Source organism: Hemitrygon akajei, chromosome 3 (assembly GCF_048418815.1).
Source record: "Hemitrygon akajei chromosome 3, sHemAka1.3, whole genome shotgun sequence".
NCBI classification, from domain to species: domain Eukaryota; kingdom Metazoa; phylum Chordata; class Chondrichthyes; order Myliobatiformes; family Dasyatidae; genus Hemitrygon; species Hemitrygon akajei.
Genome location: NC_133126.1, coordinates 95,781,774 through 95,809,160, shown reverse-complemented (window position 1 = coordinate 95,809,160; position 27,387 = coordinate 95,781,774). Strand labels below are relative to the sequence as shown.

Here is a 27,387-nt window from a genome sequence, read left to right as displayed (position 1 = left end):
AATATTCCAAGCTTAAAGAGAATTCCTGTTTAAGGAACAGGCCCTGCTGCTTAACCATATTAGACCTGTATTTATAAGCTCAGCGTTCTGAGTTGCTAATTGCTCTTCATAACTAAGCTAAACCAACCCGTATGAAAGGAGAAACCTGCACTAAAGGAAGTCTGTTCTACTTGTTGCAGTCAGTGCACAGTAATTCTTGGCAAATAATGTCAGAAGAAATAAAGTATTTAACGAAGTAAGCCAAAAGTGCTTTTGACACAAATGCAGCAGTTTATAAAGTTGTCTCCCCACCCTCACCACCCCCAATTACACCAGTCAGTTTACATTTCGGGATGTCCAATCCGAATGACATCTACGGTGAATGATAATGACCTCAGGAGTGTTGACATACAGAATGACCTTCATCATCACCATTATTATGCGCCATGTCTTACTGATGCCAGCGATCATGGTTTTTCCATGACCATGCTTGTTCTTGGCAAGTTATTCTACAGAAGCGATTTGCCATTGCCTTCTTCTGGGCAGTGTCTTTCATAAATTCATAGCTCCCTTAAATAGGGTAGTATCAAAGGCATTGGATTGTTTCCTGTCACAGGCTGAGGCCTAGAGTATGAGAGCTGGGATGTCGTGTTGCAACTATTAGCCAGCCCGCAATTGGAGTATTATGTACAGTACTATTCTCAATGTTACCCTCAGGTAGGAGGTACAGAAGACTGAAGGCTTCAGTGATTCAGGAACAGCTTCTTCGCCTCTGCCATCCGACTTCTGAATGGACATTGAACCCTTGGACACTACCTCATTGCTTTTTAAATTATTTCTGTTTTTGCTCTATTATTTAATATACAGATGTATGCTTACTGAAACTGATTTACTTATATCATGCAGTGCATTGTCGTGCTGACACTAGGTTAACACATTTGGTGACATATGCCGGTGATATTAAATCTGTTTCTAATTCTGAGTTCTGTTTGCTAGATTACAGAAAGCGTGCTGAAGTGATCCACCAGGGCGTTGCCTGAAGTGAACTTCACAAAGGATAGGATGAGTTTATTATCAGAGATATAGGAGGCTGATAAATTTCCTTATAGAGGTTCATAAAATTATCAAGGGCATAGAGAGGGCATAGTCAGAATCTTTTTCCTTGGACATGTGAGTCTAAACCTAAAGGGACAAGGTCTGGAATGAGAGGGAAGAATGTTAAAGGAGATCTGAGGGGCAGGATTTTCATAGAGAAGCCTGTAATTATATAGAATGAGCCATTGGGGGAGGGAGGGTGATGGAGACTGATACAACTGCAATGTTTGAAGGGCGTTTGGACAGTTATTTGGCTAGGAAAGGCATTGAAGGGTATGGATTCTATAGGATTCACATGGATAGGCATGGACAGGTTGGGCCAAGGCGTCATTTCTGTTCTATAGGGATCTATGATGGGCTCCCATCCTGTAAACTTCTAGAATTCTACACTGAACATAGAACATAGAATAGTACAGCACAGTACAGGCCTTGTATCCCACAATGTTGTGCCAACCCTTAAACCCTGCTTCCCATATAAGCCCCCACCTTAAATTCCTCTTTATACCTGTCTAGTAGTTTTTTAAAATTTCACTAGTGTATCTGCCTCCACTATAGACTCAGGCAGTGCATTCCACGCACCAACCACTCTCTGAGTAAAAAACCTTCCTCTGATATCCCCCTTGAACTTCCCTCCCCTTACCTTAAAGCCATGTCCTCTTGTATTGAGCAGTGGTGCCCTGGGGAAGAGGCGCTGGCTGTCCACTCTATCTATTATTATTCACTCTATCTGTCTATCTATCTATCTGAATTTTTAGTCATTAGGTAAACTGCTGTTTCCCTATTTACTACTATCATGCTAAAGTCCTTTTCTCACTATGTTTCTATAAAAATGCCTCCCTCATGGTCAGTACTCATGTTTCTGTGCCCATACAGTCTTTTGTCTTACATCTCACTTCTTCCTCCCCAGGTCTGCTTTGTAACCACTCTACTCTTCCCCCAGTTCCCAGTAAGGATCTCTGTGCTGAAATGTTAACTGGTTAGCTGGTTTCTCTTTCCTCAGATGCTGCTCTGCCTTCTGGCTGAGTTCTTCCACCATCTTCTGTTTTTGATTCAGATTCTAGCAGGCTGGAAATATTTTTTTTTTGGGGGGAATGAAAAATAAAGAACAATTTAGGTCTCAGACTGAAATTCCATGATGGGGAACAGCTGATCAAAGCAGAACATGAGCACCGACAGTGAATTAGAATGGAGTTGGGTTGCTGTTCTCGGCATTGGCCAGTGCTTCAGGTGAAATTGAGGGAAAGTAAATAAATTGGAAAGAAATATTAATTTAGTGTTTTGTAATATTGCCACTATCTGAAAGGATTTTTGAAGTTCTAATTTCTGAAACACTATCAGTCAGTCATTTCAACAGGAGAAAGTTTCTGAGCTATCAGGAGAACGGGTATAACTGGACAACATTATCAATGATGCTCCAAATGGGCTTTTCTTCTTCTGGTCTCTGTGAATGTAAAATTTTAACTTAGAATCTTCGTGGTGTAGGAAGAGTTGGTGTGTCAAATTCAGGACATCATTCAGAGAACAATGACTCGCCTTCAACCTGTTGTTGTCCTGTGAAACCCTTGCAAAATTATTGATGAAAAGTTTATTCACTTTCCTAAGCTGCTCACAAAAAGCCATCACTCTTCTCGTCACTGGTTCCTCCCTCGCACTGGGAGGTTAGCAGGCAGAACTACAATGAACAATGGCCAGTACTTTCTGAAGTACTCACAGTGACAAGCTGAGTACTGTGTTTGTGAAATGAGTTTCTGTTCACTATGCAAGCTGAAGGCAGTAATGTAACTGTCCCTACTTTGCTTTGTCTTAAACCCCAAGGTCAAGATGGATGAGGAATTTGAGAAAGGCCGCATCAAGGAACTTCAGCAGGAACGGATGGCTATGCAAAAAAAGACTTTCACCAACTGGATAAACCAGATATTTCTAAAAAACAAGGTAAGGCTGCAAACATTGGAGTGAAGAAATAATGTCTTGTTATTTTTTGCATATGCATCAGATGTACAGCAGTGATATAACATCAGTCATTTGCACTCTCAATATGGAGAAGAGAAAGGAAAGGGCTGAGAATTGCTCAATTCTTCCTTTCATTAATGATGAGGAACCTCTTATGCCGACATTGGCTTTGTTGGTTTAAATGAGGTAAGGTGGTTTGTGTGGATCTACTATTAAATGAGGTAAGGTGGTTTGTGTGGATCTACTATTAAGGGGTAAAGGACAGAGCAACAGTCAGCTCACTAGGTAGCCACTCCCTTCATTCATTGTCTGCTGTGTCATACGAAGTGGGCCATCACGGTCTTTCCATGACCATGCTTGTCCTTGGCAAACTTTTCTACAGAAGTGGTTTGCCATTGCCTTCTTCTGGGCAGTGTCTTTACAAGATCCCAGCCATTACCAATACTCCTCAGAGACTGTCTGCCTGGCATCAGTGGTCGCATAACCAGGACTTGTGATATGCAGCAGCTACTCATATGACCATCCACCAGCTGCTCCCATGTGACCCTGACCTGATCGGGGGGCTAAGCAGGGGCTACACCTTGCCTAAGGGTGACCTGCAGGGTAGCGGAGGAAAGGACTCCTTTGGTAGAGATGTATCTTCACACCACCACCCAATCACACCTTCAGGTTTGTCATTGCTCGGCTGAAATCCATGAATTGCATGGAATGGTGTGAAAAAGTGAAAAAAAATTAGGAGATGCCTGGAGTAATTTGTATTTGATAAAGGGGGGTACGAGGATGCAGGAGTGAAAGGGTGACATTAAATTTCTGTAAACTGTTACTTAGACAACTGTTCAAATACTGGATGTACTTCTTTTAATATGTCATCATAATCTCTAAAAAGTCATTAGGAATTTGAAAGCCAGTAGCTGAGTAGAGATATGGGTAAATCTCTTTGTTTAGGGGGTTGTGGAGAATGATTAAGTTAGAGAGCTTTGGAACTTTTAAGGAAGATGTTTCCCCTCCCCACCATTGAGCATACCTACATGAAACACAGTTGTAGGAAAACAGCATCCAGCATCACGTTTCCCCACCACCCTGGTCATGCTCTCATCTCACTGCTGCCATCAGGAAGGTGGTACAGGAGCCTCAGGACTCACACCACCAGGTTCAGGAGCAGTTACTACCCTTCAACCATCAGGCTCCTGAACCAGAGGGGATAACTTCACTCAGCCTCACTTGATCCATCATTGAAATGTTCCCACAACCTATGGACTCACTTTCAAGGACTCTTCATCTCATGATCTCGATATTTATTGCTTATTTATTTATTATTATTATTTCTTTCTTTTTGTATCTGCACAGTTTGTGTCTTTTGCACACTGGTTGAACACACAAGTTGGTGCGGTCTTTCATTGATTCTATTATGGTTATTATTCTGTTACGGATTTGTTGAGAATGCCTGCAGTAAAATGAATCTCAGGGTTGTATATGGTGACCTATATGTACTTTGATAATAAATTTATTTTCAACTTTGAACTTTATGTTTAAGCGGAGAATGTGCTTCCTTATTCTGGAGGGTATTAGTTTTAAATGCTCCTATAATTTGTAGTGCAGATACAATAAGCAGATTACTTCCACCTAGGTGTCCCAAAGCCCTTTCAGAGGGAGTTGGTCTTAATGCATTAAAGAGTTTTGGAGCACAGTTTCATTTTACTCCAAGATTACATTCCCACTTGAAAAATTACTTCTGCTATTTTACTATTTACTGACATCTTTTCTGTCACTTAAAATCAGCCCAACTCTTCAAATCACTATATAGAAGCTACTTTCAAAAGCAACCCAGGCGTCTTAGCCTCTCAATCATCAGGCTCTTGAACGTCACTCATCTTCGCTTGCCTCATCTCAGGGCTGTTCTCAGAGCCTATGGACTCACTTATAAAGGATTCTCCATCTCATGTTCTCGATAATTATTGCTGATTATTACGGTTGCCTGTAAGCAGACAAATTTTAAGATGTATAATTTATACATTTTTTTTGATAATAAATGTGCTTTGAATCTTGAATCCTTGAATTATTTCTTTCTTTTTGCATTGGCCCAGTTTATTGTCTGTTGAACATGGGTTGTACAGCCAGTGGGTGTGGTCTGTCATTGATTCTATCACAGTCATTGGATTTATTGAGTATGCCCATGAGAAAATGGTTGTAGATGTACATATACGGTATGTACTTTGGACTTTGTCTCAAGTTGTTTGAGTTTTAACAAATGTGGGAAGGTTGGTAGGCCTTCTGATTCGGGAGTGATGGAGCATATTTCCTCTTGTGCTTTGCGGTGGTGACTCAGCAGGGATGGGCTGACACACGTGAGATATTTATAGATGCTGAGGTTATAGTTTGTGCAAGTAGAAGCTTAGTCAGGCCAGTAACCCATGTGTGTGGTAGATGATTCTGCCCTTGTGACAACCCTGTTAGATGTGAGGTAAAAGGCAAGTGCAATAACTGGAGTATAAAAGAGTTTGTGCAATAAACATAGCACTATGGATTTACACGGCACCAGTTCCATAAATGTGACATTAACCGTAATAACTGGCAGGTTTATATCCACATAAACATGCAATATTGCTGATAAACCAACATAATTTGCAATATTCATACCTTTGGAATGCCATATACCTGGCCAATCAGATGGAGAAGGCAAATATGTAAGAGGCATTGCTGAAATACTTGTTTGATGTCAATACACCAGGTGTTGACACTTAGAAACTTCTGAAGTAAAATGGTTATCCATAGCCTTCATAGAGAGCTGTGGGGCAGTGGTTGCACATTCACCACTGAATCACAAGCAAGAGTCTGCCAAGTTCCTCCCCCAGTTTGTGTGTGTCGCTTCTGAATCAGTAGCTTGGTGCTTCAAACACACCACAGAGGCTTGAATATCTCTGATACTCTGAGGAGCTGCCGATCAATCCACAGGGGCTGTCTTTCATGTGGGATATAAACTGCCGTCTAATGCAGATATAAAAGAGGGCACAGCCTGTCGAGAGACCTGTTCAGTACCCTACACACTATTGTTCTTCAATATCATTCAGACAGATTATATAAAACCATAAGACTTAGGAGCAGTACTTAGCCTTTCACCATGGCTGATTTATCGTCCTGCTCAATCCCATTTTCCTGCCTTCTGTCTGTAACCTTTGATACTCTGAATAATCAAAACCCTATCAAACTCTGTTTTAAATATGCTGTGCCCTATGATTTGGCCTCCACAGAATCACTCCCCTCTGGCTAAAGAAATTTCTCCTCATTATTCTAAAGGACATCCTTCTAGTCTGAGAATGTACCCTCTGGTCCTGGACTCCTTCATCATAGGAAATGTCTCCACATCCACTCTATCTAGGTCTTTCAATATTCGATAGGTTTCTATGAGACCTCACACATTAAGGTATAAATGTTGGTACTTAACTGAAATGAGCTATTTATATGTCTCACATTGAATAAATTATGGTGGGTTACATCCTAAGTCTAGATCTGATTTTGGCTTGTCATTTGAAGTTTAGAGCTTCAAAGATATATACTACTTAGTGTTTAACACGCTGTGTGAATGGTATATACCACTTAGTGTGTAACCTGCTGTGTTTAGTAGTATAGCGCATTTCTGCATCATGTCAACTGAATTGTAGTTGTGACTAACAATTCCAGAAAACCTCATTGGTTATTAATGCACTTTGGGATATCCAGAGACTGAATAGTGTTATATAAATGCAGGTTCCTCAATGCAGAGGTGACTCTAGGATTTCTGAAGCTAATTTGGGACAATTTGATGACAAATTTGACAAACAATGCTGACAATTTGTCAGCAACAAATATCAATGAACGAGAAATGTATTTAAAAGACAAAAAATCAATAGACACGCAAGATTCCTCAGATGCCGGAAATCCCGAGCAACTTGGCAAGTCAGGCAGTGTTATGTTTGTTCTTGATAAAAGACATTTTCCACTGCACTTGCCTGGTCCTTGTTACTCATATTCCATATCAGATGACGGTGATATTTTAAAATTATTCATTTCCTGTGAAGCATGGTGAGGTCCCAAAACCATGAAAAAGCAGATTTGTGGTTTCCAGCCATTAACTGTTCAGCTGTTAACCTTTAGTTCTTTAGCTTCAGAGGCCAGTGAGAGTTTGCTTTCCCCTTTGTCATGGCTTTCTCATTCTCTGCATTGTTCGCTGTTTATATTGAACACAGGCTGTACCTTACAGCTTGTTTGCTTTATTTATATTCTTCTTTCTTGATTAGATCGTGCATCAGGAGTAATTGTTCAGATAAAGCTGGGCAGTGAAGAATCAATAAATGGGTGTGGAGGGGAAGGAACCACTGACTTACTTACGCAATAACCAGAGAATCTTAACAGCCTGGAATGTCTCACCCAACTGAGGAATGCGTAGGAGAAGGCTATCATTTTAGCTCATTACAGAATAAATATCAGGGACAGTTCTTACATTGTTTTCTTTGATTTTTCATAAAGCTTCATATGCCACAGACTAACTTGGAGGCCAAGTCACTGAGTATATTTAAAGTTCAAACAAGAGAAAATGTGCAGATGCTGGAAATCCAAGCAACACACACAAAATGCTGGAGGAGCTCAGCAGGTCAGGCAGCATCTGTGGAAAAAAAGTACTGTTGACATATCGTCCGATACCTTTAGGCAGGACAAATCAATGGAAGCAATGTAAGGGATGTGGTGTCCCCATTATTTATTCTGCAATGAGATAAAACTATAGTCTTTTTCTACATATTCCTAGTGGGTAAGACCTTGCTTGTTCTTTTCAGTCCAGAACTACTTTCCTGCAGTAATTCCAGGTTGTGCTGAAGGATCACAGCCCAAAATGTCGCCTGTACTTTTTCCATAGGTGCTGCCTAGCCTGCTGAGTTGCTCCAGATTGTGTGTGTGTGTATTTAAAGCCGAGGTTTATAGGTTTTAATCAGTCAGGGCATCAAAAGTTATGGGGAGAAGGCAGGTGAATGGGGTTGAGAGGGATGATAGATCAGTCATCGTGCAATGGCGGAGCTGTCTCAATGGTCCAAGTGGTTTAATTCTTCTCCTGTGTCTTATTGTCTTATACTTAAGATGTGTATTGCTACGTAAAGTAACTGGTGACTAATTTTGTCTTATGTCACATGAGTTTTATTCAGCCATTGCACAGGAGGAGAATGGAACTATCTCATCTTTGAAACTGTAAAGTGTTTCTTTTCACATACGATGGATGTTTCTGGAAGGGTTAATCATTAGGATGTAGCGCTTGATGGCAAAGTGTCACAGTTTAAGATTGTACAGTATAACTCAAGGTCAATTACAGTCGGATACATGGGACATTTGAGTTGTTGATTTACCTGGGTGCCTAAATGGAAGCTAGCTTCGTCTGAACACACCCAGTCTTTGTAGGACAACACTCTCATTCCAGGGGTCAAATCAGTTAAACCACTCTACATGCCATTTATTCCTACCAGTGAATTGGATAATTCTGAATTGCTGTTCCAACTGCCCTGTTGTTTTTCCATTCACTAATCTCCTGCAGCACAAACCTGTTCTCTACATGATGGTTTTCTACTGCGAGACATCTGAAATGTCCTCAGTTTTTGCGAAATGGAGGATCCCCTTGACTGTGGTTGATGGAGCCTCACCCACACCTTCTCCCTTCCCCTCACTTCTCCTGTCACCACACCTCCTTTCTCTGTCGCTGTTACACTTCATTCTGCATTGTTATTGTTCTGCCTCGATGCACTGTGTAATGACCTGAGCTGTATGAACAGTTTGCAAAAGAAGCTTTTCACAGTTAGACCAATCCCAATGCCAATTCCTCCCCGCACAGCTACGAGGTAGAGTTCTAGTGCTTATCTGTTACCCTGCTAGCTTCCCTTTCCAGCACACCACATTCAGTCATTGCCACCAGCTACAGTGCGACCCCAGCACGTCACATCTGCCCTTCCCCACCTCTTTCTACTTCTCACATGGACAACTCTCTCTGTGACCCCGTTTCACTCATCCTTCCCCATCCTCAGTCACTTCCCTCTACACCTTTAAGAGTTCCAACACCTCCTACTCACTGTAATCCAAGGATATAAACAGCCTTTTCAGGAGCACCTCACCTACAACATTTGGTACTTGCAACGTGGCCTCCTCTACTTCAGAAAGACCACACACAGCTTTGCTGGACACCTATGCTATGTTTACAATAACCATCACAAGCTCCCATCCTCAGACTGTTTAAACTCCCATCCCTATTCCCACACAAACATGCCTTCGGCTGTCGCTGCTGCCAAGATGAGGCCAAGTGCAGACTAAAGGAATCACGCCTCCTGCTCCACCTGAACAGTGAATTCTATTTCAGGTGACGTGCATCTCCTCTCCTCTAATCCACACAGACACTCACACACAATATCATCTTTGCAACCACTCTCCCCCTTGGCTCTCTGTTACCCAGTTTCTTTCCCTTCAGCCATCGGATTCCACCTGGCTGCCACCCACACACTCGATCCACGAGGTCCCTGATCACCTTTCCCTTATTTGTTCCACCATTCCTCCTTTACCTGATTCCACTTATCACCTCCCTTCCTAAATGCATTCTGTAACGTGCAGCCCTATCACTTCTCAGGTTCTCCCTTCTATAGACAATAGACAATAGGTGCAGAAGTAGACCATTCGGCCCTTCGAGCCTGCACCGCCATTCTGAGATCATGGCTGATCATCTACTATCAATACCCGGTTCCTGCCTTGTCCCCATATCTCTTGATTCCCCTATCCATAAGATACCTATCTAGCTCCTTCTTGAAAGCATCCAGAGAATTGGCCTCCACTACCTTCCGAGGCAGTGCATTCCAGACCCCCACAACTCTCTGGGAGAAGAAGTTTTTCCTTAACTCTGTCCTAAATGACCTACCCCTTATTCTCAAACCATGCCCTCTGGTACTGGACTCTCCCAGCATCTGGAACATATTTCCTGCCTCTATCTTGTCCAATCCCTTAATAATCTTATATGTTTCAATCAGATCCCCTCTCAATCTCCTTAATTCCAGCGTGTACAAGCCCAGTCTCTCTAACCTCTCTGCGTAAGACAGTCCAGACATCCCAGGAATTAACCTCGTGAATCTACGCTGCACTTCCTCTACAGCCAGGATGTCCTTCCTTAACCCTGGAGACCAAAACTGTACACAATACTCCAGGTGTGGTCTCACCAGGGCCCTGTACAAATGCAAAAGGATTTCCTTGCTCTTGTACTCAATTCCCTTTGTAATAAAGGCCAACATTCCATTAGCCTTCTTCACTGCCTGCTGTACTTGCTCATTCACCTTCAGTGACTGATGAACAAGGACTCCGAGATCTCTTTGTATTTCTCCCTTACCCAACTCTACACCGTTCAGATAATAATCTGCCTTCCTGTTCTTACTCCCAAAGTGGATAACTTCACACTTATTCACATTAAATGCCATCTGCCAAGTATCTGCCCACTCACCCAGCCTATCCAAGTCACCCTGAATTCTCCTACCATCCTCATCACATGTCACACTGCCACCCAGCTTAGTATCATCAGCAAATTTGCTGATGTTATTTTCTATGCCTTCATCCAAATCGTTAACGTAAATGGTAAACAGCTGTGGTCCCAATACCGAGCCCTGTGGCACCCCACTAGTCACCACCTGCCATTCCGAGAAACACCCATTCACCGCTACCCTTTGCTTTCTATCTGCCAACCAGTTTTCTATCCATGTCAATGCCTTCCCCCCGATGCCCTGAGCTTTGATTTTACCCACCAATCTCCTATGTGGGACCTTATCAAATGCCTTCTGAAAATCGAGGTACACTACATCCACTGGATCTCCCCCGTCTAACTTCCTGGTTACATCCTCGAAAAACTCCAACAGATTAGTCAAGCATGATTTACCCTTGGTAAATCCATGCTGGCTCGGCCCAATCCTATCACTGCTATCTAGATATGCCATTATTTCATCCTTAATAATGGACTCTAGCATCTTCCCCACCACCGATGTCAGACTGACAGGTCGATAGTTCTCTGTTTTCTCCCTCCCTCCTTTCTTAAAAAGTGGGATAACATTAGCCATTCTCCAATCCTCAGGGACTGATCCTGAATCTAAGGAACATTGGAAAATGATTACCAATGCATCCGCAATTTCCAGGGCCACCTCCTTTAGTACCCTAGGGTGCAGACCATCTGGATCTGGGGATTTGTCAGCCTTCAGTCCCATCAGTCTTCTCATCACAGTTTCCTTCCTAATGTCAATCTGTTTCATTTCCTCTGTTACTCTATGACCTTGGCCCATCCATACATCTGGGAGATTGCTTGTGTCTTCCTTAGTGAAAACAGATCTAAAGTACTCATTAAATTCTTCTGCCATTTCTCTGTTTCTCATAACAATTTCACCCAATTTATTCTTCAAGGGCCCAACGTTGTTCTTAACTATCTTCTTTCTTTTCACATACCTAAAAAAGCTTTTGCTATCTTCCTTTATATTCCTGGCTAGCTTGCGTTCATACCTCATTTTTTCTCCCCGTATTGTCTTTTTAGTTAAGTTCTGTTGTTCCTTAAACACTTCCCAATCATCTGTCCTCCCACTCACCTTAGCTCTGTCATATTTCCTTTTTTTTAATGCTATGCAATCTCTGACTTCCTTTGTCAACCACTGAGGCCCCTTTCCCCCCTTTGAATCTTTCCTTCTCTGGGGGATGAACTGATTTTGCACCTTGTGCATTATTCCCAAGAATACCTGCCATTGCTGTTCCACTGTCTTTTCTGCTAGGATATCCGTCCAGTCAACTTTGGCCAGCTCCTCCCTCATGGCTCCATAGTTTCTCCTGTTCATCTGCAACACTGACACCTCTGAGCTGCCCTTATCCTTCTCAAATTGCAGATAAAAGCTTATCATATTGTGATCACTACCTCCTAATGGCTCCTTTACTGCAAGATCGCTTATCAAATCCTGTTCATTACATAACACAAAATCCAGAATAGTCTTGTCCCTGGTCGGCTCTCATACAAGCTGTTCCAAGAATGCATCCCGTAGGCACTCTACAAACTCCCTATCCTGTGGTCCAGCACCAACCTGATTCTCCCAGTTCACCTGCATGTTGAAATCCCCCATAACTACAGTGACATTACCTTTGCCACATGCCAATGTTAACTCCCTATTCAACTTGCACCCAATATCCATGCTACTGTTTGGTGGCCTGTAGACAACACCCATTTGGGTCCTTTTGCCCTTACTGTTCCTCAGTTCTATCCACACAGACTCTACTTCTCCTGACCCTATGTCCCCCCCTTGCAAAGGACTGAATCTCATTCCTCACCAACAGGGCCACCCCACCCCCTCTGCCCACATTTCTGTCCCTACGATAGCACGTATACCCTTGTACATTCATTTCCCAGGTCTGATCTCCCTGCAGCCATGTCTCCGTTATCCCAACAACATCATAGTTACCCATTCACACCTGAGCTTCAAGCTCATCCGCCTTATTTCTGACACTTCGTGCATTCAGATATAGAATTTTTAGCCCATTTCTCCTCTCTCTGTTTGAATCGCTGCCTATTGTGCTTAACCCAGCTCCCCGAACTCCCATCGGGCTATACGCCCCTAGAATTTTGTTGTCCTTCCTAAATTTACTTATTCTTTCAACACATTTAACTCCATGTTCCGTCAGACCATCCCTCTGTACATGAGTCCTCCTTATCACTTGTTCCGCCCCACCTTCCTCTACTACATACTTAATATTCCGGAACCATGTAGTCCCCACCTGTCCTTTATTCTTCCTCTCGCTATCCTCTCTCACATTCTGGATCCCCGCCCCCTGAAAATTTAGTTTAAACCCCCCCAAGAAGCGCTAACAAACTTCCCTGCAAGAATGTTAGTACTGTTCCAGTTCAAGTGTAAACCGTCCCTTCGGAACAGATCCCACCTTCCCTGGAACAAAGCCCAATTATCTACAAACCTGAAGCCCTCCCTCCTGCACCATCCTCTCAGCCACGTATTAATCTGTATAATCTTTCTGTTCCTTGCCTCACTCGCACGTGGCACAGGTAGCAATCCTGAGATTGTTACCCTGGAGGTCCTGCTCTTCAGCTTCGCACCTAACTCCCTGAACTCCCTACGCAGGACCCCCTCACTCATCCTACCCACGTCATTGATCCCTACATGGACCACAACATCTGGATTCTTGCCCTCCCTCTTGAGAATAATCTGCACCTGATCTGAGATGTCTCGGACCCCGGCACCGGGGAAGCAACATACCATCCGAGACTCCCGATCTTCCCCACAAAATCTCCTATCTGCCCCCCTGACTATAGAATCCCCTATGAACACCGCTCTCTTCTCTTCCCTCCTCCCCTTCCTCCTGCTCCCCTTCTACCATCCTTTCCACCTGCTGCCTCTGCCCATCACTCCTTCCTCACCTGGACCCACCTGCCACTTTCCAGCCCCTCCCTCTCACCTCTTTATCCAGGCTGTCTCCTACATCCTCAGTCCTGATGCAGAGTCTCAATCTGAAACACTGACCATCCCTTTGCCTCCACACTGTGGTCTTCTCGAAACTTGTTTTTTCTTTGCTGCAGATTCTAAGAATCAGCAATCTCTTGTGTCACCAACCTCCATGGTTGACTTTGTAAACTAGGATTTTAACCAGGCAAATTCTATGGCACTGTCCATCCAACACATTTGAAATTATGAGAATTATCAGACTAGAACTATTGCTGAAGTCTGATAAGCATGCAACTCAACTTTGTGAGGCAACCACCTAGTTTGTCCAAATCATTGTCTGAATCTCAACAGCATTAGGGAAAGCATGAAGCTGTTCAGTCTGAGTTCTTGCTGCTTGTAGTCTGGTAATGTGTGATTTCCAGGCTTGGGCTAGGCAAGGTTCACCCAACACCCTGCACATACTTAATAAAATCCTCTGATGGAGCTAGTTTTGCATTCCACATTGGAAAATAAATTGAAAACCACAGGTAAGTTTAGATTGTAAGGATAACAAAGGGTTTCTATAATTTGGTCATATGATCTTGCTCATTCATCATCATCATCATTATGTGCTGAATCATATGACACAGATGATTGATTCAGCAAATTCTTCTGCAGAAGTGGCTTGCCATTGCCTTCTTCCGGGCAGTGTCTTTACAAGACGGGTGACCCCAGCCATTATCAATACTCCTCAGAGATTGTCTGCCCAGTGTCAGTGGTCGCATAACCAGGACTTGTGATTTGCAACGACTGCTCATATGACCATCCACCAGCTGCTCCCGTGGTTTCACGTGACCCTGATGGGGGGGCTAAGCAGGTGTTATACTTTGCCCAAGGGTGACCTGCAGGCTAGTGGAGGGAAGGAGCACTTTACACCTCCTTTGGTAGAGGTACATCTCCACACTGCCATCCCTTGCTCATTACAGAATGGAAAGAAAAGAACATTCAGACTCTTGGCTTTTTATTGCTTTTTAGGTAGAAGCTACGGGAAGAGTTTAAGAGAGTGACTGAAATCCATGATAAGATGGAGAGTTTGTGAGTGACTGTATGGATTGCCAGAGTCCGTGCTATCGTGGTATAATTAATGGGAGGAAGTTTCAGTGGATGGTTTTAGTTTTAGATTAAGATATTGAATTTTCTCACATTTTCAATATTTGATTTTATTTCCTTATTTGATTCAGGTGAAGACTTTTGTGAATGACTTGTACACTGACCTGAAAGATGGAATCATCCTCATTACTCTGCTGGAGCTCATCTCAGGAGAGAAGCTAAAGAGACCCAACAAAGGTAAAATGAGAGTTCACTACCTGGAGAACAACAGCAGAGCCATCGCCTTTTTGAAAACTAAGGTGAGTATACACTCTATTACAAGAAAGCTGACTGTGTCTCACTTTATTGATGCAAAATCCTGTCTCTGGAAAAGAAGTGCTCCACTGTTGTCATTTGGTGGACTTCCCACTCACAATTTTTGTGTATGTCCTCTTCGATTTGTGGTGCTTGCAGAATCTCCAAGCTGCATTGAGGTTGAGCTCGTTCCTGAATGGGTCGCAGGTCAAAACAATACAAATCTGACCAATAAGTCTATGGATTGAGAGCCAAGAAGTGGAATTGTCTGACATAGTTAATTTTGCTGGAATTGGTAAATACGTAGGGTGGCAGTTTAAGGGGCCGTAACCTCCGTGATTCTGTGGACACTAATGTACCTGTGATGTTATGTGTGTGCAGACACCCTCATATCTGGACTTTTCATACTGGCCCTCTCACTCCTGATGCAGGTTTTCAATCTGAGCATTGACAATTCCTTTCCTCCCACAGAAGTTCCTCCAGCAGGTTGTTTGTTGACCCTGATATTGAAATGTGCCTTCTCTCCTGCTTACAGATAAATGTGAATTTGATTGGGCCTGAAAATATTGTGGATGGCGACCATACCCTGATCTTGGGCTTGATCTGGATGATTATACTACGCTTTCAAATTGCCTCCATCACAGTTGAAGAAGTAAGTCAAACCTATCTTGCTCAGGGTTGAAGCAAATGCATCTTGCTTCATTACCCGTGGATCTGACCTTTCTGGTGACATGCATGGAGCAGTGATCTGCAGTGTCCTGCTGTCATGAAGGCTTTATACAAACTCAGGTCTTTTTTAACCCAAAGATGCTAGACAGCTATTTGTTTGTTCATTATATGCCGTGTCGTATGACATGGGCGATCATGATCTTTCCATGACCATGATTGTTCTTGGCAAATTTCTCTACAGAAGTGGTTTGCCATTGCCTTCTTCTGGGCAGAGTGACCCCAGCCATCATCAATACTCTTTGGGGATTGTCTGCCTGGCGTCAGTGGTCACATAACCAGGACTTGTGATATGCACCAGCTGCTCATATGACCATCCACCACTCGATCCTGTGGCTTCACATGACCCTGATCAGGATGAGGCGTGGGGTGTGATAAGCAGGTGCTACACCTTGCCCAAGGGTGACCTGCAGGCTAGAGGAGGGAAGGAGTGCCTTACGCCTCCTTTGGTAGAGATGTATCTTCATCCTGCCACCCTAAGAAAAGGGCTATAACTAATTAAAGCTCATCGGACTTCTATATGTGGTACCAGCTCTCGGTGCAGTGATTCAGTAGGTTTCTTTCCAGAACACTCCTGGACAGTATGTAGGCCCTTTATTATAACACACTCAGCAGCTTATCGGCCCACCAGCTCCATGTTGGACCCCAGCAGTCAGCTCCTCAGTCTCATTCACCCCCCCTTACTCTCCCCGCTCCCCTGCAATTTCCTCTCATCTGCTCTTTGAATATTTTGCCATATGCCTGTACTAGGGGTGATTTACAGTCAACAATTAACCTAACAAGGTCAAAGTCAAATTTATTGACATATACACAAGAACGTGTATGTACAGATGCAAGGAAAACTATACTTGCAGCAACATCACAGGGAGTAGCATTGTATAAATATAATTTATACACAATCTTACAAGAAAGAACACAAATAGGACAACAAAAAAACAAAATCAATTTTAGAGCAAAGTGTTGCTAATCTGTAGTGATTAAAATTCGAGAACTGAGTGTTTGAAGGGAAGTAGCTGTTCTGGAGTCTGGTGGTTTCCGATTTCAGGCTTCGGTACCTCTTGCCCAATGCTGGCTCTGAAAAGGTGGCCTGGCCCAGATGACGGGTCTCGTTGATGATGAACATTGTCTTCCTGAGGTAGCACCTCCTGTAGATACTTCCAGTGGTGTGGGGGAGGGGTGTGCCAGTGATGTGCTGGGCAGATTCCACTATTCTCTTATGTTCCCGCACATTAAAATTGCTGAATAAGACGATAATGCATCCAGTCAGGCTACCTGCAACAGTACATCTGTAGAAGTTTGTTAGAGAGCTTGGCGTCAAGCCAAGTCTCCTTCACTTCCAAAGAAAGTAAAGACTGTGGCGTGTGCTTTCCGTATGATAGCATCCACGTGCTGGCTGTTTGAGAAGGTAATGCCCAGAAACTTAAGCTGCTGACTCTCTCCACCACTGACCCCTCGGTATAGGCAGGTGTGTACCCTCCCTCCTTTCCCTTCCTGAAATCAGCAGTCATCTCTTTTGTTGAGCGAGTGGGTGTTGCAACACTTCCTTGGAAGGAGCAGTCAATAGAAGCTACGTGGTTAGGCACATTCCACAAGTACTGGCTGAGTCATAAGGTCACCCTTGAGAGTAAGCCATGCTGCATACGGGTTAACTGATTGGAAGTGGTGATCTGGAAAGCTGGTGCTAGCGTTGCTGGGGAGAAGGTAATTGGTCAAGACCTCCGCATCACAGATTCAACGATCTGGTGGTTAACTGAAGAGCAGGTTTCTGTCAGTACTGCTCGTCCTTGGTGTTGCACTGGTATTATCAGTCCAGATTATAAATCTTTGCCCTGAGCTGTTGCCTCAACATGACTAACTGAGCCAAAGCTAATCGTTTCAGCTATTATGTATTCCCAGAAACCTTCAGGCAAGGTGTTAGTTGCACATTTGTAGGTGCCAAAGGAGGCATGGAATTTAGCAATTCCCATGCACATAATGAGGAGGAAGGCTTAGCTACTTAGTAAAGCACAGAGGAAGGACTTTAACCACATCAAGTCCCTGCAGAACCATCCCACGAGTCCCATTCCCCCTTCTACCTGAAGCTTCATTCTTTCCTATATGCCATTATCTCCCTTTTGTTCTTAAACAACTTAACTATATAATTTCCAGCAGTCAGCTAACATACCAGCTGGTCTTCCAGGAGAAGGAAATTGGAACAGCAGTGGAAACCCACATAGCCGCAGGAAGCACATACAAGCTCTATCCTTGAGGCTGAGATGGAACCAGAGTTCCTGAGCTGTGAATCGTTGGTAGGAACTGTGCACCATCACGTTGCTGTCATGTGGACTTTAGGTCATTTGGGCTCAGGTGTCTCTGAACATTCTAGATCCTAGTCTTCTTCAAATGGTTAGGATGCACAAATGCCGGGATTTTGGCAGGAAACTCAAGGCAATGCCAATGGATCTAGTTAGGACTGTTCTGTTCTCTACAAAATGAACAGGTGACAATATCAGAAGCAGGAAGCTATAATCTCTTTGGAAAAGCATAAGTCAAATGATGATTTTAAAATTAAGGAAGTGTTGTACAGGTTAGAAGTAGAAAGTTGTTTGAAGCCAGAGGTTTTCATAAATAAATGCAATTGTACATTCATGAGAAGTTTGACCAAAGTGCAAAGTGACAGTAGAACTCAGCCTCATGAGGTAGCTGAGGCAAACAATAGAATTTACTTTCTGAATTGTACTAAGTACATTACGAGTTTGAGCAGGTATCCAGTGATGGGTGATGGTGTGGGGATGTCTTACATTATCTTCTACAGGTGAATACTGAATTGGATTCATTACTTGCATGATCACCTCAGGCTATCTACTCATGTCTGGAGCCCATTCACTGGTCCTTGGTCTGTTTGTTCACCACTTTTCTGTTCTGTGCTAGGATGAGTGTGACGTCAGCACTGCCAAACGTTCTGCCAAGGAAGCTCTGCTGATCTGGTGCCAGCGGAAGACTGCTGGGTATCAGAATGTGAACATTCAGAACTTCTCATCAAGCTGGAATGACGGATTGGCCTTCAATGCAATCATTCATGTGCACAGGTAACTACAAACACTTCAGTTACTGGGACACGTAAATAATGTACTCCACAAGAAAAGGGCAAGTTATTAGACAGAAGAGCATTGGGTTTTCCTTTTGGATTATTGATAGTGTTTTGAGGATCACATTATCCTCCTTATCAGAAGATGCAGTGAGCAAGAGTTACTGCAATGATCTTTTGCTTCCACCGCATATGAGGGGGAGAGTTAGTTGGAGTGCTGTTTTCAATAGCTCATGATCTGCTGGGTTTGACTTTGGTAGGATCCATTACTGAATAATTTATTAATAATAAAGTGCTGGGAAGCATCAAAGAGTGATAGAACTGTTATAGATGAAGCACGTTGTTGCTCAGGACTCTTTTTCTGAGCCCCTTTTTATTATGCAGTTCTGATGGTTCCCTGAATGCTGACAGTAAAAGCATTTCAATGCAGAGCAAGTTGAAACAGTGAAGTGAATACCAATGGGGAAATGAGGCAGGGCCACACTGAGTTATGAAGCTGACTGAATGAAACAGGATGTAGTATTACTTATTCCACAGGTAGTGCTCTCACGTTATCCATAGTGGAACTGATAGCAAATCAATTTTAGAACTAATTAACTTTTGATAGCTTGACCATTGAACTCGCACAGGAGAGTTGGTAATATGATGACTAGTCCATAACAATGAAAATGCCCACAGTGGAAAAGCAATAGGGACATAATCTCAGGCAGCAGAGCACATGGGTGAGCAAGGAATGGTCCGACTGACAATAATCTCAGACAGTTAGATCCAGTTGACCCATCATTTATCATGCCATCCCTTGGATTTCCATGTGTTCACATAGGAGTACTGTCATGGTGTGCGCTGGCAATATCGGAACCCAAGTCCGGAGGGAAGACAGAAAGCAGTGTAGAGACAATGATCAGAGCTTATTCATAATCATTCCAAAAGAACATCAGTGGCTCAGCTGAGTGACACCACAAGAAGAAACATTCTCAAATCTCGGACCCCAGGATTAGCACTAATCGAGCATCCACTTAAATAACACAAGTAGCACGGAATCGCTGAGCCTACCAAAATAAACTTAACAAAGTTAAACAGAAGGCACGAGGAGACCACGTTACAAACAGCGAGTTGCTCAAGTAAAGCACCAAGAACTCTAAATGCTTGATAATTGTTGTCAAACAGCAATCAATCAACTCAGGTGCTTTAAGAATCTCAGCAGTGCACGCAGGCCGGGAGAGCCCATTGTACAAGCAAAAGCTTCCCACCTTTGGCAGAGCACGTAGTACCAGGAATGGAGCTCCAAACCTTCATATTCCTGGCATGTTTCGGGGCTTTTGGCCTAGCAAAGAACTAAACACTTGTGGTTTTCAGACAATATGCTCCTCTTACACAAGCAAATCCAAGGTGACTTGTACGCCAGTGTGCCCATGCCCCTCACCCTCGCTGATGCTGTACACACAAACCCTTCATATTTACACACGTATCTAGCCTCAGTTAAACACATGCACATAGTTACGCAGACAGGTTTAGTCAAACACAGGCATAGTTCACAAGAGGGATATTGATACCATAGAAAGGAAGCTGAGCTGATTCATAAACATCAGAGAACTTTGATGAATGATTGTCTTCTGCACTAAAGAGACATAAGTAGTGGATTTCCCCAGGGGTTACCACTAAAGTCATTGCTTTTCTCTATAATCATAACCTCAACCTGGGATGGGATGCAGCTGACATAAACCTTGCAAGTATTGCAAACCACAATTAGTAGGAAGGTCTATGAAGAAGGTGAGATGTGTAGGACTGCAGGCACACAAGTCAATGGAAGTGGCAGGGGAGACTGAGAAAGCACTAAGGTGTGCATAATTCTGAGTTTTATCAACTCAGAATTAACTCTCAACTCAGAGAGTGTAAAAACACATTGCCCTCACCTCAGATGGAATACTTGTGTTCAGTTCTGGTCAACTCCAGAGGAGTTTTATTTCATTTAGAGATACCACACGGGACAGGCCCAATGAGATACCTCACCTATTTAACCCTAGCCTAATCACAGGACTGCTTACAATGACCAATTAACCTACTTGCCAGTACATCTTCAGACGGTGGGAGGAAACCGGAGCACCCGGAGGAAATCCATGTGGTCTCAGGGAGAACATACAAACTCCTTACAGGGGACGCTGGGATTGAACTCCAATGCCCCGAGCTGTAACAGCATCGCGCTAACTGCTACACCTCTGTGGCGCCCCAATTTATAGATATGGTCCCAGATGTGAGAGATCAGGTTGGATTAGAAACGCTGAGACTGCTTTCTTTAAAGAAGAGAAGGCTGAGGGGTAGTTTGTTTGAAGGATATGAAATGCGGAGATGTCTGGGTAGAATGGATGGTGGGAGGCTGTTCCTGCTGGTTGAGGCATCAAGGATGAGAGATCACATGTATTAAAGGGAAGAGAGGAAGAACTATTTTCACTTTTTCATAGTGTGTGGTCAGCGTATGTGGACAAGGCCATTGTGCGAACAGTATAAATACATGGTGAAAGCTTGTGCAGTGCTAAGGAAGAAGGTCTGACGGGTGGAGCTAACTGCTCTGCTGGAGATCCAGTGCAAATGGTTTCCTAGGCTGTAGCCATTCTGATGCCTCATGCACCCAGGGTCTGTCAGACGCATGGGCACCTGCCAAGTCAGGCCCAGCATCTAGCTTGGCCCTGTCACTCACACTCACACATACATGCTTGATCTCTCTCTTGTTTACACACACTCACACAGATTCAATTGCATATCAGCTCATACATAATCAGGAGACGGCAGGAGACTGGGGCTGAGGGGGAAGTGAACTAGCCATGACGAAATGGCAGAGCAGACTCGATGGGCCAAATGGACTAATTCTGCTCCTATACCTTGTGGTCTTATGGAGAATGGTTGCTTAGATTGGTTAGCAGAGGACAGCGAGGTTCTATACGCAGCAAGGATCTGCTGCTTGAGGTCTTCAATAGAAAAACAAGTGTCTAAGTATGAACTAAACTCATGAATTTTCCTGTGAATTTCAAAAGTAAATGCTAATTGCTGGGTTGGCTAGATTCATTACTTCCTTGGTGTTACTTTCTTGCTATAATTTGCAGACCCGACCTGATAGCTTACGAGCGTCTGAAAGCGAACAACCCGATACATAATCTAAATAATGCCTTCAACGTTGCGGAGAATGCACTGGGCATTTCCACACTCCTAGACGCCGAGGACGTTGCCGTCCCTCATCCAGACGAGAGGTCCATCATGACCTACATATCTCTGTATTACCATCACTTCTCAAAAATGAGGCAAGGACAAACTGGACAGAAAAGAATTATAAAGGTAAGCCAAATAATCCTAGAATTTAATCTTTTACTAGTAAGATTTTACTTCGGCAAGGATCTTCATTGTTCCACGTTGCTGCTGAGACACCTCTCCTGATGTGGACAAAATACGTGTTTGAAAAACTTCTGAGTAACCAGGGAATTTGATTTAGTTGGCATATTCAGAATAATTTAGTCGAGGCTAACTGAGTTCCCATCTGCAACCTTCGGTGGAATCCATCAGACTATTTGAAGAGTAGAAGCGTTCTGTGTTCAGAAGCCAATACTCCTGATTCAGCTGATAACAGTAAAACAACTTGGTCATTTATTTTGGTGTTATTTGTGGGATAGTGTGTAATTTGGAAGCAGTATTTCTCATGAGAGAACGATGGCTTTTACATAATTAGGGTGTTAGAGGTTACGGGGAGAAGGCAGGAGAATGAGGGATAATAAATCAGCCATGATGGAATGGAATAGCAGACACAATGGGCCGAATGGCCTAATTCTGCTCCAATGTCTTTTGGTCTTATATTCCATCAGCTATGAAATATTTTGGACATTCTGAAGTGATAACAAGTGCAAAAGCTTTATTTTCTTTGTGAATACATGGAGGAAGTTATTATTTTGAACATTCGCCCCTAGCTTTGTGGAATTTTTATGAATGAATCTTTTCCCTCTTTAATTGCTCTAGCAGTTGAAATATTGCATTGATTTACGACATCCTAGCATTAGAACTGTTACCACCCCCAGGAAGACAGACATGAGTATGTTAACAGGGATGAGTGCCTTTAGTTATAAGGAGAGCCTTGAGATACTGAGGCTATAATTAATTTCAGGCTCGCTGAAAGGCAACGTGGTGGATGAGTTCTGAATGGAAATGTTTTTTTTTGTTCGCTGAATACCATTAATTGTAAAGTTGCTAGCTTCTAGACTTTTGACATGCTGCAGCTATGCCTGTGTCAATGAGTTTTAATCACTGGGTAGATGGAGGAATTGCATGTTGCTGAATTCTCTGAGGTTTTCTAACCTGCTAAATGAGCAGATTTGGGGATCTGTTGGAGATCCTTTTGAGCTAATGACTGGTGGTGTTACTCCCTCACAAGAAGGTTGCATTTAATTATATGATTTAACTTGGGACAATTCTGGTTTCCTTCCCATGCTTAGATTGTGGATCTCCTGAAAGAAATTGATGATCTGAAACGTGAATACGAGTTACTGGTGTCTAATCTGCTCCACTGGATTAAAGAAAAGATCAAGGAGCTGAATGACCGGCAGTTCCCCAACTCACTAAACGGCATGCAGAAAATGATGGCGGACTTCAAAACCTTCCGCACTGTGGAGAAACCACCCAAGTACCGGGAGCGGGGATTCATTGAAGCTCAGCTCTTCAACATCCGGACCAAACAGAGGGCCAACAATATGCAGCAGTATGTGCCTCCAGAGGGGAAGGCTCTGAGTGACATTGAGAGGCACTGGAGTGATCTGGAGAAGTCAGAGGCCTTGAGAGAGAAGGCTCTGCAGAAGGAGATGCTCCGGTTGGAACGGCTGGAGCAGCTGGCGCAGCGGTTCAGGAAGAAGGCCGGGCTGAGGGAAGCCTACCTCAGCCATATGAAATCAGTTCTTGCCAAACAGAACATCAACGTGGAGACCACCCAGGAGACGGAGACTGTCACCAAGAGACTGGAGGCCATCACAACTGATGTGCTTGCCACAGAGCAGAGGTTTAAGGCTCTGGTTGAAATGGCTCAAGTCATTGAGAGGGAGAATTACCACGGCAAGGCTGAGATAGTGAAGAAGTAAGTCGACGTTTCGGGCTGCAATCTTCTCTGGGACAGAGTGGAAAGGGGAAGATGTCTGAATTAAAAGGAGGGGAGAGGGGGAAGTGGCTGGCTGGAAGGTGATAGGTGAAGCAGCTGGGTGGGAGGAATCTGATAGGAGAGGAGAGTGGGGAGGAGGAGGGGATCCAGGGAAAAGTAATAGGCAGATGAGAAGAAGTAAAAGGGCAGAGTGGGGAATAGTGGAATATTTTACCGGAAGGGAAATTAATATTCAAACCATCAGATTGAAGGTTCCCAGGCAGAACATAAGATGTTGCTCCTTCAGCTTGAAGGTGGCCTCATCTTGGCACAAGGGGAGTCCATGGAAGAGGAGAAGGAATGGGAGCTAAAATGAGACAAATGCCTATTCGTGACTGGGTGGATTAAATATACCTTTTAATTGTCCGGGGACCGGGTTGGGGTGAGGGAGGTTGTGTAGTCAGTGTTCTTTCAGGATCTGAGAGACCAGTTGATTTGCCACCATCCTGTCAAGGACTAGTTAGCAAGATGAGGGGATGACTGCTTCACCTGGAGGTGAGAGCTCAGGCATTGTCCTCTCTTTGTGAGTGTAACATGTTCCACCAGGATTGAATATGCAGCTAGTGCTAGGTCCATAACAAAGGATGGTAACAGGACAAAGTGAAAAAAGAGATTTTAAATCTGGATATAAATTCCGTAATTGAAATCTTCTGCCTCCCTGCAGACAGAAGGATGTTGAAGATTGCTGGCAAAATCTCCTCCAAGAACTCAATAAGCGAAAGGCCGCCCTGAAGAAGGTGGTAGCTGCACTCTGCTTAGTCCAAGATATAGACACCATTTATCAAGAGCTAATAACTCTTCAGGTAAGAATTAGCTGTTCTAAAGAATAGCCTCTGAATATTAAGTTAAAACAAATAACGTGCCCTGTCCTTTGCTCACTTGAACGGGAGATAATAATGACGGACAAAGCACTCTTCAATAAAGTTATAACCGTACTCCGCAGGAAACTTCCAGCACCTAGCAGCCAGCACTAGCCAGCAATTTGTTCCCAAAGTCTGCGGACTAATGCTGACGGTTCTGAGACAATCAGCTGTTTAAAATGTCAGGAAGCCTATGGTTTTAGCAGATATAGTGATGAACCCCAGGCTTGCTGACAAGTTCAACAGTCTGCACTTTTGCCCAGCTCCACAGGGAATTTGGGTAGACATGGCACAGGATCCAAGACCCTATTGATTTGAACAGGGATTGTGGTATTGTGGAATAATTATTATGCTTCATTTTTTGAAGTTTGTTTTGCTAATTATGTGTTTCCAATGACCCATCTGTCAATCTTTTCCCCGGTTGGAGACCCTGTTTCCATCCAAATTACACAGCTGAAGTCCTGTTATTTTCCATGTCTTGATAATTTTTGTACAATTTTAAAGCAGTCTGCTAAAGCAAGAGGTGCTTGATGTAAATCCATGATCTTGTGTGCCATAGAGTGTGTTGTTAAACTAGGGATAGGGACAGGTTTAGGACTGCTGTCAGTCAGAGGCGTGATCAATATGTGTATCTGCCTTTGGGTAGAATAGAAGAGGTAAATTGTCACAACTAGGGGCTGTTTATAAACAAGACAAGTGTTTTATAGTTAGTATGTGGGTTGTATTTTCGCAGTGTCACCTCGTGGGTATACAGTGTACTTCGGGTTGGTTGCCTTTTGTGTCTAATTGTTTGTCTTTGGATTAGCTCTGGGTTGTCACTTCGTTTTGCAGGTGTCTCATTTGGGATCATGGGGATTGTTAAACTCTCTTTGTGTTTATCACTTTTATTCAATTTGGGGTAATTGAATTAGCACAGGATTTTCAATGTCTTGTATTGTAGTTATTGTCTTTGAGGGTGATTGCTCTGTCTGGGCATGCGGGTTGTCTGATTGGTCCTGAATTCCTATGTGTTCAGGTGTATTTCAAGGGGGCTTGCCAAACCCTCTTTGCTCCATCAATGAAGATCCTTTTCTGCTGAAACTCTTACTGAGTTCTTCTGTGTTTCATGAGTGATCTCAGTCCAGACAGACAGACAGACATACTTTATTGATCCTGAGGGAAATTGGGTTTCATTCCAGCCGCACCAAGAATAGTGAAGAAATATAGCAATAGAAAACCATAAATAATTAAATAATAATAAGTTGATCATGCCAAGTGGAAATAAGTTCAGGACCAGCCTATTGGCTCAGGGTGTCTGACACTCCGAGGGAGGAGTTGTAAAGTTTGATGGCCACAGGCAGGAATGACTTCCTGTGATGCTCAGTGTTGCATCTCGGTGGAATGAGTCTCTGGCTGAACGTAATCCTGTGCCTAACCAGTACATTATGGAGTGGATGGGAGACATTGTCCAAGATGGTGTGCATCTTGGACTGCATCCTCTTTTCAGACACCACCGTCAGAGAGTCCAGTTCCACCCCCACAACATCACTAGCCTTACGAATGAGTTTGTTGATTCTGTTGGTGTCTGCTACCCTCAGTCTGCTGCCCCAGCACACAATAGCAAACATGTTAACACTGGTCACCATAGCCTCGTAGAACATCCTCAGCGTCGTTCAGCAGATGTTAAAGGACCTCAGTCTCCTCAGGAAATAGAGACGGCTCTGACCCTTCTTGTAGACAGCCTCAGTGTTCTTTGACCAGTCCAGTTTATTGTCCATTCGTATCCCCAGGTATTTGTAATCCTCCACCATGTCCACACTGAACCCTTGGATGGAAACAGAGGTCACTGGTGCCTTAGCCCTCCTCAGGTCTACCACCAGCTCCTTAGTCTTTTTCACATTAAGCTGCAGATGATTCTGCTCACACCATGTGACAAAGTTTCCCACCATAGCCCTGTACTCAGCCTCATCTCCCTTGCTGATGCATCCAACTATGGCAGAGTCATCAGAAAACTTCTGAAGATGGCAAGACTCTGTGCAGTAGTTGAAGATTCTGATCAAGATCCATCAAGATTCTGTATAGTTTGTCTGAGTTCTTGTAGTTTTGCTATTAATTTCAGTAATAAATCTTTTGTTTTGTTTGATTTTTGAAGTCTCTTTGATTCCTGCACTGGAGTTAGCTAGTGATCCTGACACAAATGCTTGGAATCATTACAGAATGATTGCATTTTACAGTTAATAGCTCATCATGAACGCAGAACTAAAAAGGATTCTGTAGCCTGCTTCATCCATTGTCTCTTGTGATCAGAGGGTCCACTCCACTGCAAGCACATTCCACATTATATTAAATGAATTAACCAATGCAATGTGCAAGATTATTATAACTATTACACACTATGCCTCAAATGATAAATCCCAAAATGCTGTTTGCCTTTTAATGGGTTTGTCATCTGCATTTACATGTACTGGAACGATATATTTGTCCTCATAAAATGTTCTTGTTCTCCATGTTCCACAATGGAGAACATTCTGATTGGTTGCTTCACTGCCCAGTAAGGACGCTCCAATGTGCAGGATCACAAAAGGCTCTAACACGGGCCAATCTTCCCCACCATCAAGGACAGTGCTTCAAGAAGTTGGCATTCATCATTAAAAACCTTTGTCATTCAGGAAATGCTCTCTTCTCAGCACTACCATCAGGGAGAAGGTACAGGAGCCTGAA

At 43.4% G+C, this 27,387-nt stretch overlaps 1 protein-coding gene across 1 annotated transcript in view; it reads left to right on the top strand.

Annotated features, from left to right (window-relative positions):
- sptbn5 (spectrin, beta, non-erythrocytic 5) overlaps window positions 1–27,387 on the top strand; it is a 282,529-nt gene that overhangs the window by 5,213 nt on the left and 249,929 nt on the right. The window contains exons 2-8 of the mRNA XM_073040383.1: window positions 2,890–3,006; window positions 14,708–14,875; window positions 15,406–15,522; window positions 18,507–18,664; window positions 21,762–21,990; window positions 23,136–23,767; window positions 24,492–24,630. Of these exons, the coding sequence (XP_072896484.1) occupies window positions 2,896–3,006; window positions 14,708–14,875; window positions 15,406–15,522; window positions 18,507–18,664; window positions 21,762–21,990; window positions 23,136–23,767; window positions 24,492–24,630 (1,554 nt within the window). The 5' untranslated portion in view covers window positions 2,890–2,895. The remainder of the gene's footprint in view (window positions 1–2,889; window positions 3,007–14,707; window positions 14,876–15,405; window positions 15,523–18,506; window positions 18,665–21,761; window positions 21,991–23,135; window positions 23,768–24,491; window positions 24,631–27,387) is intronic.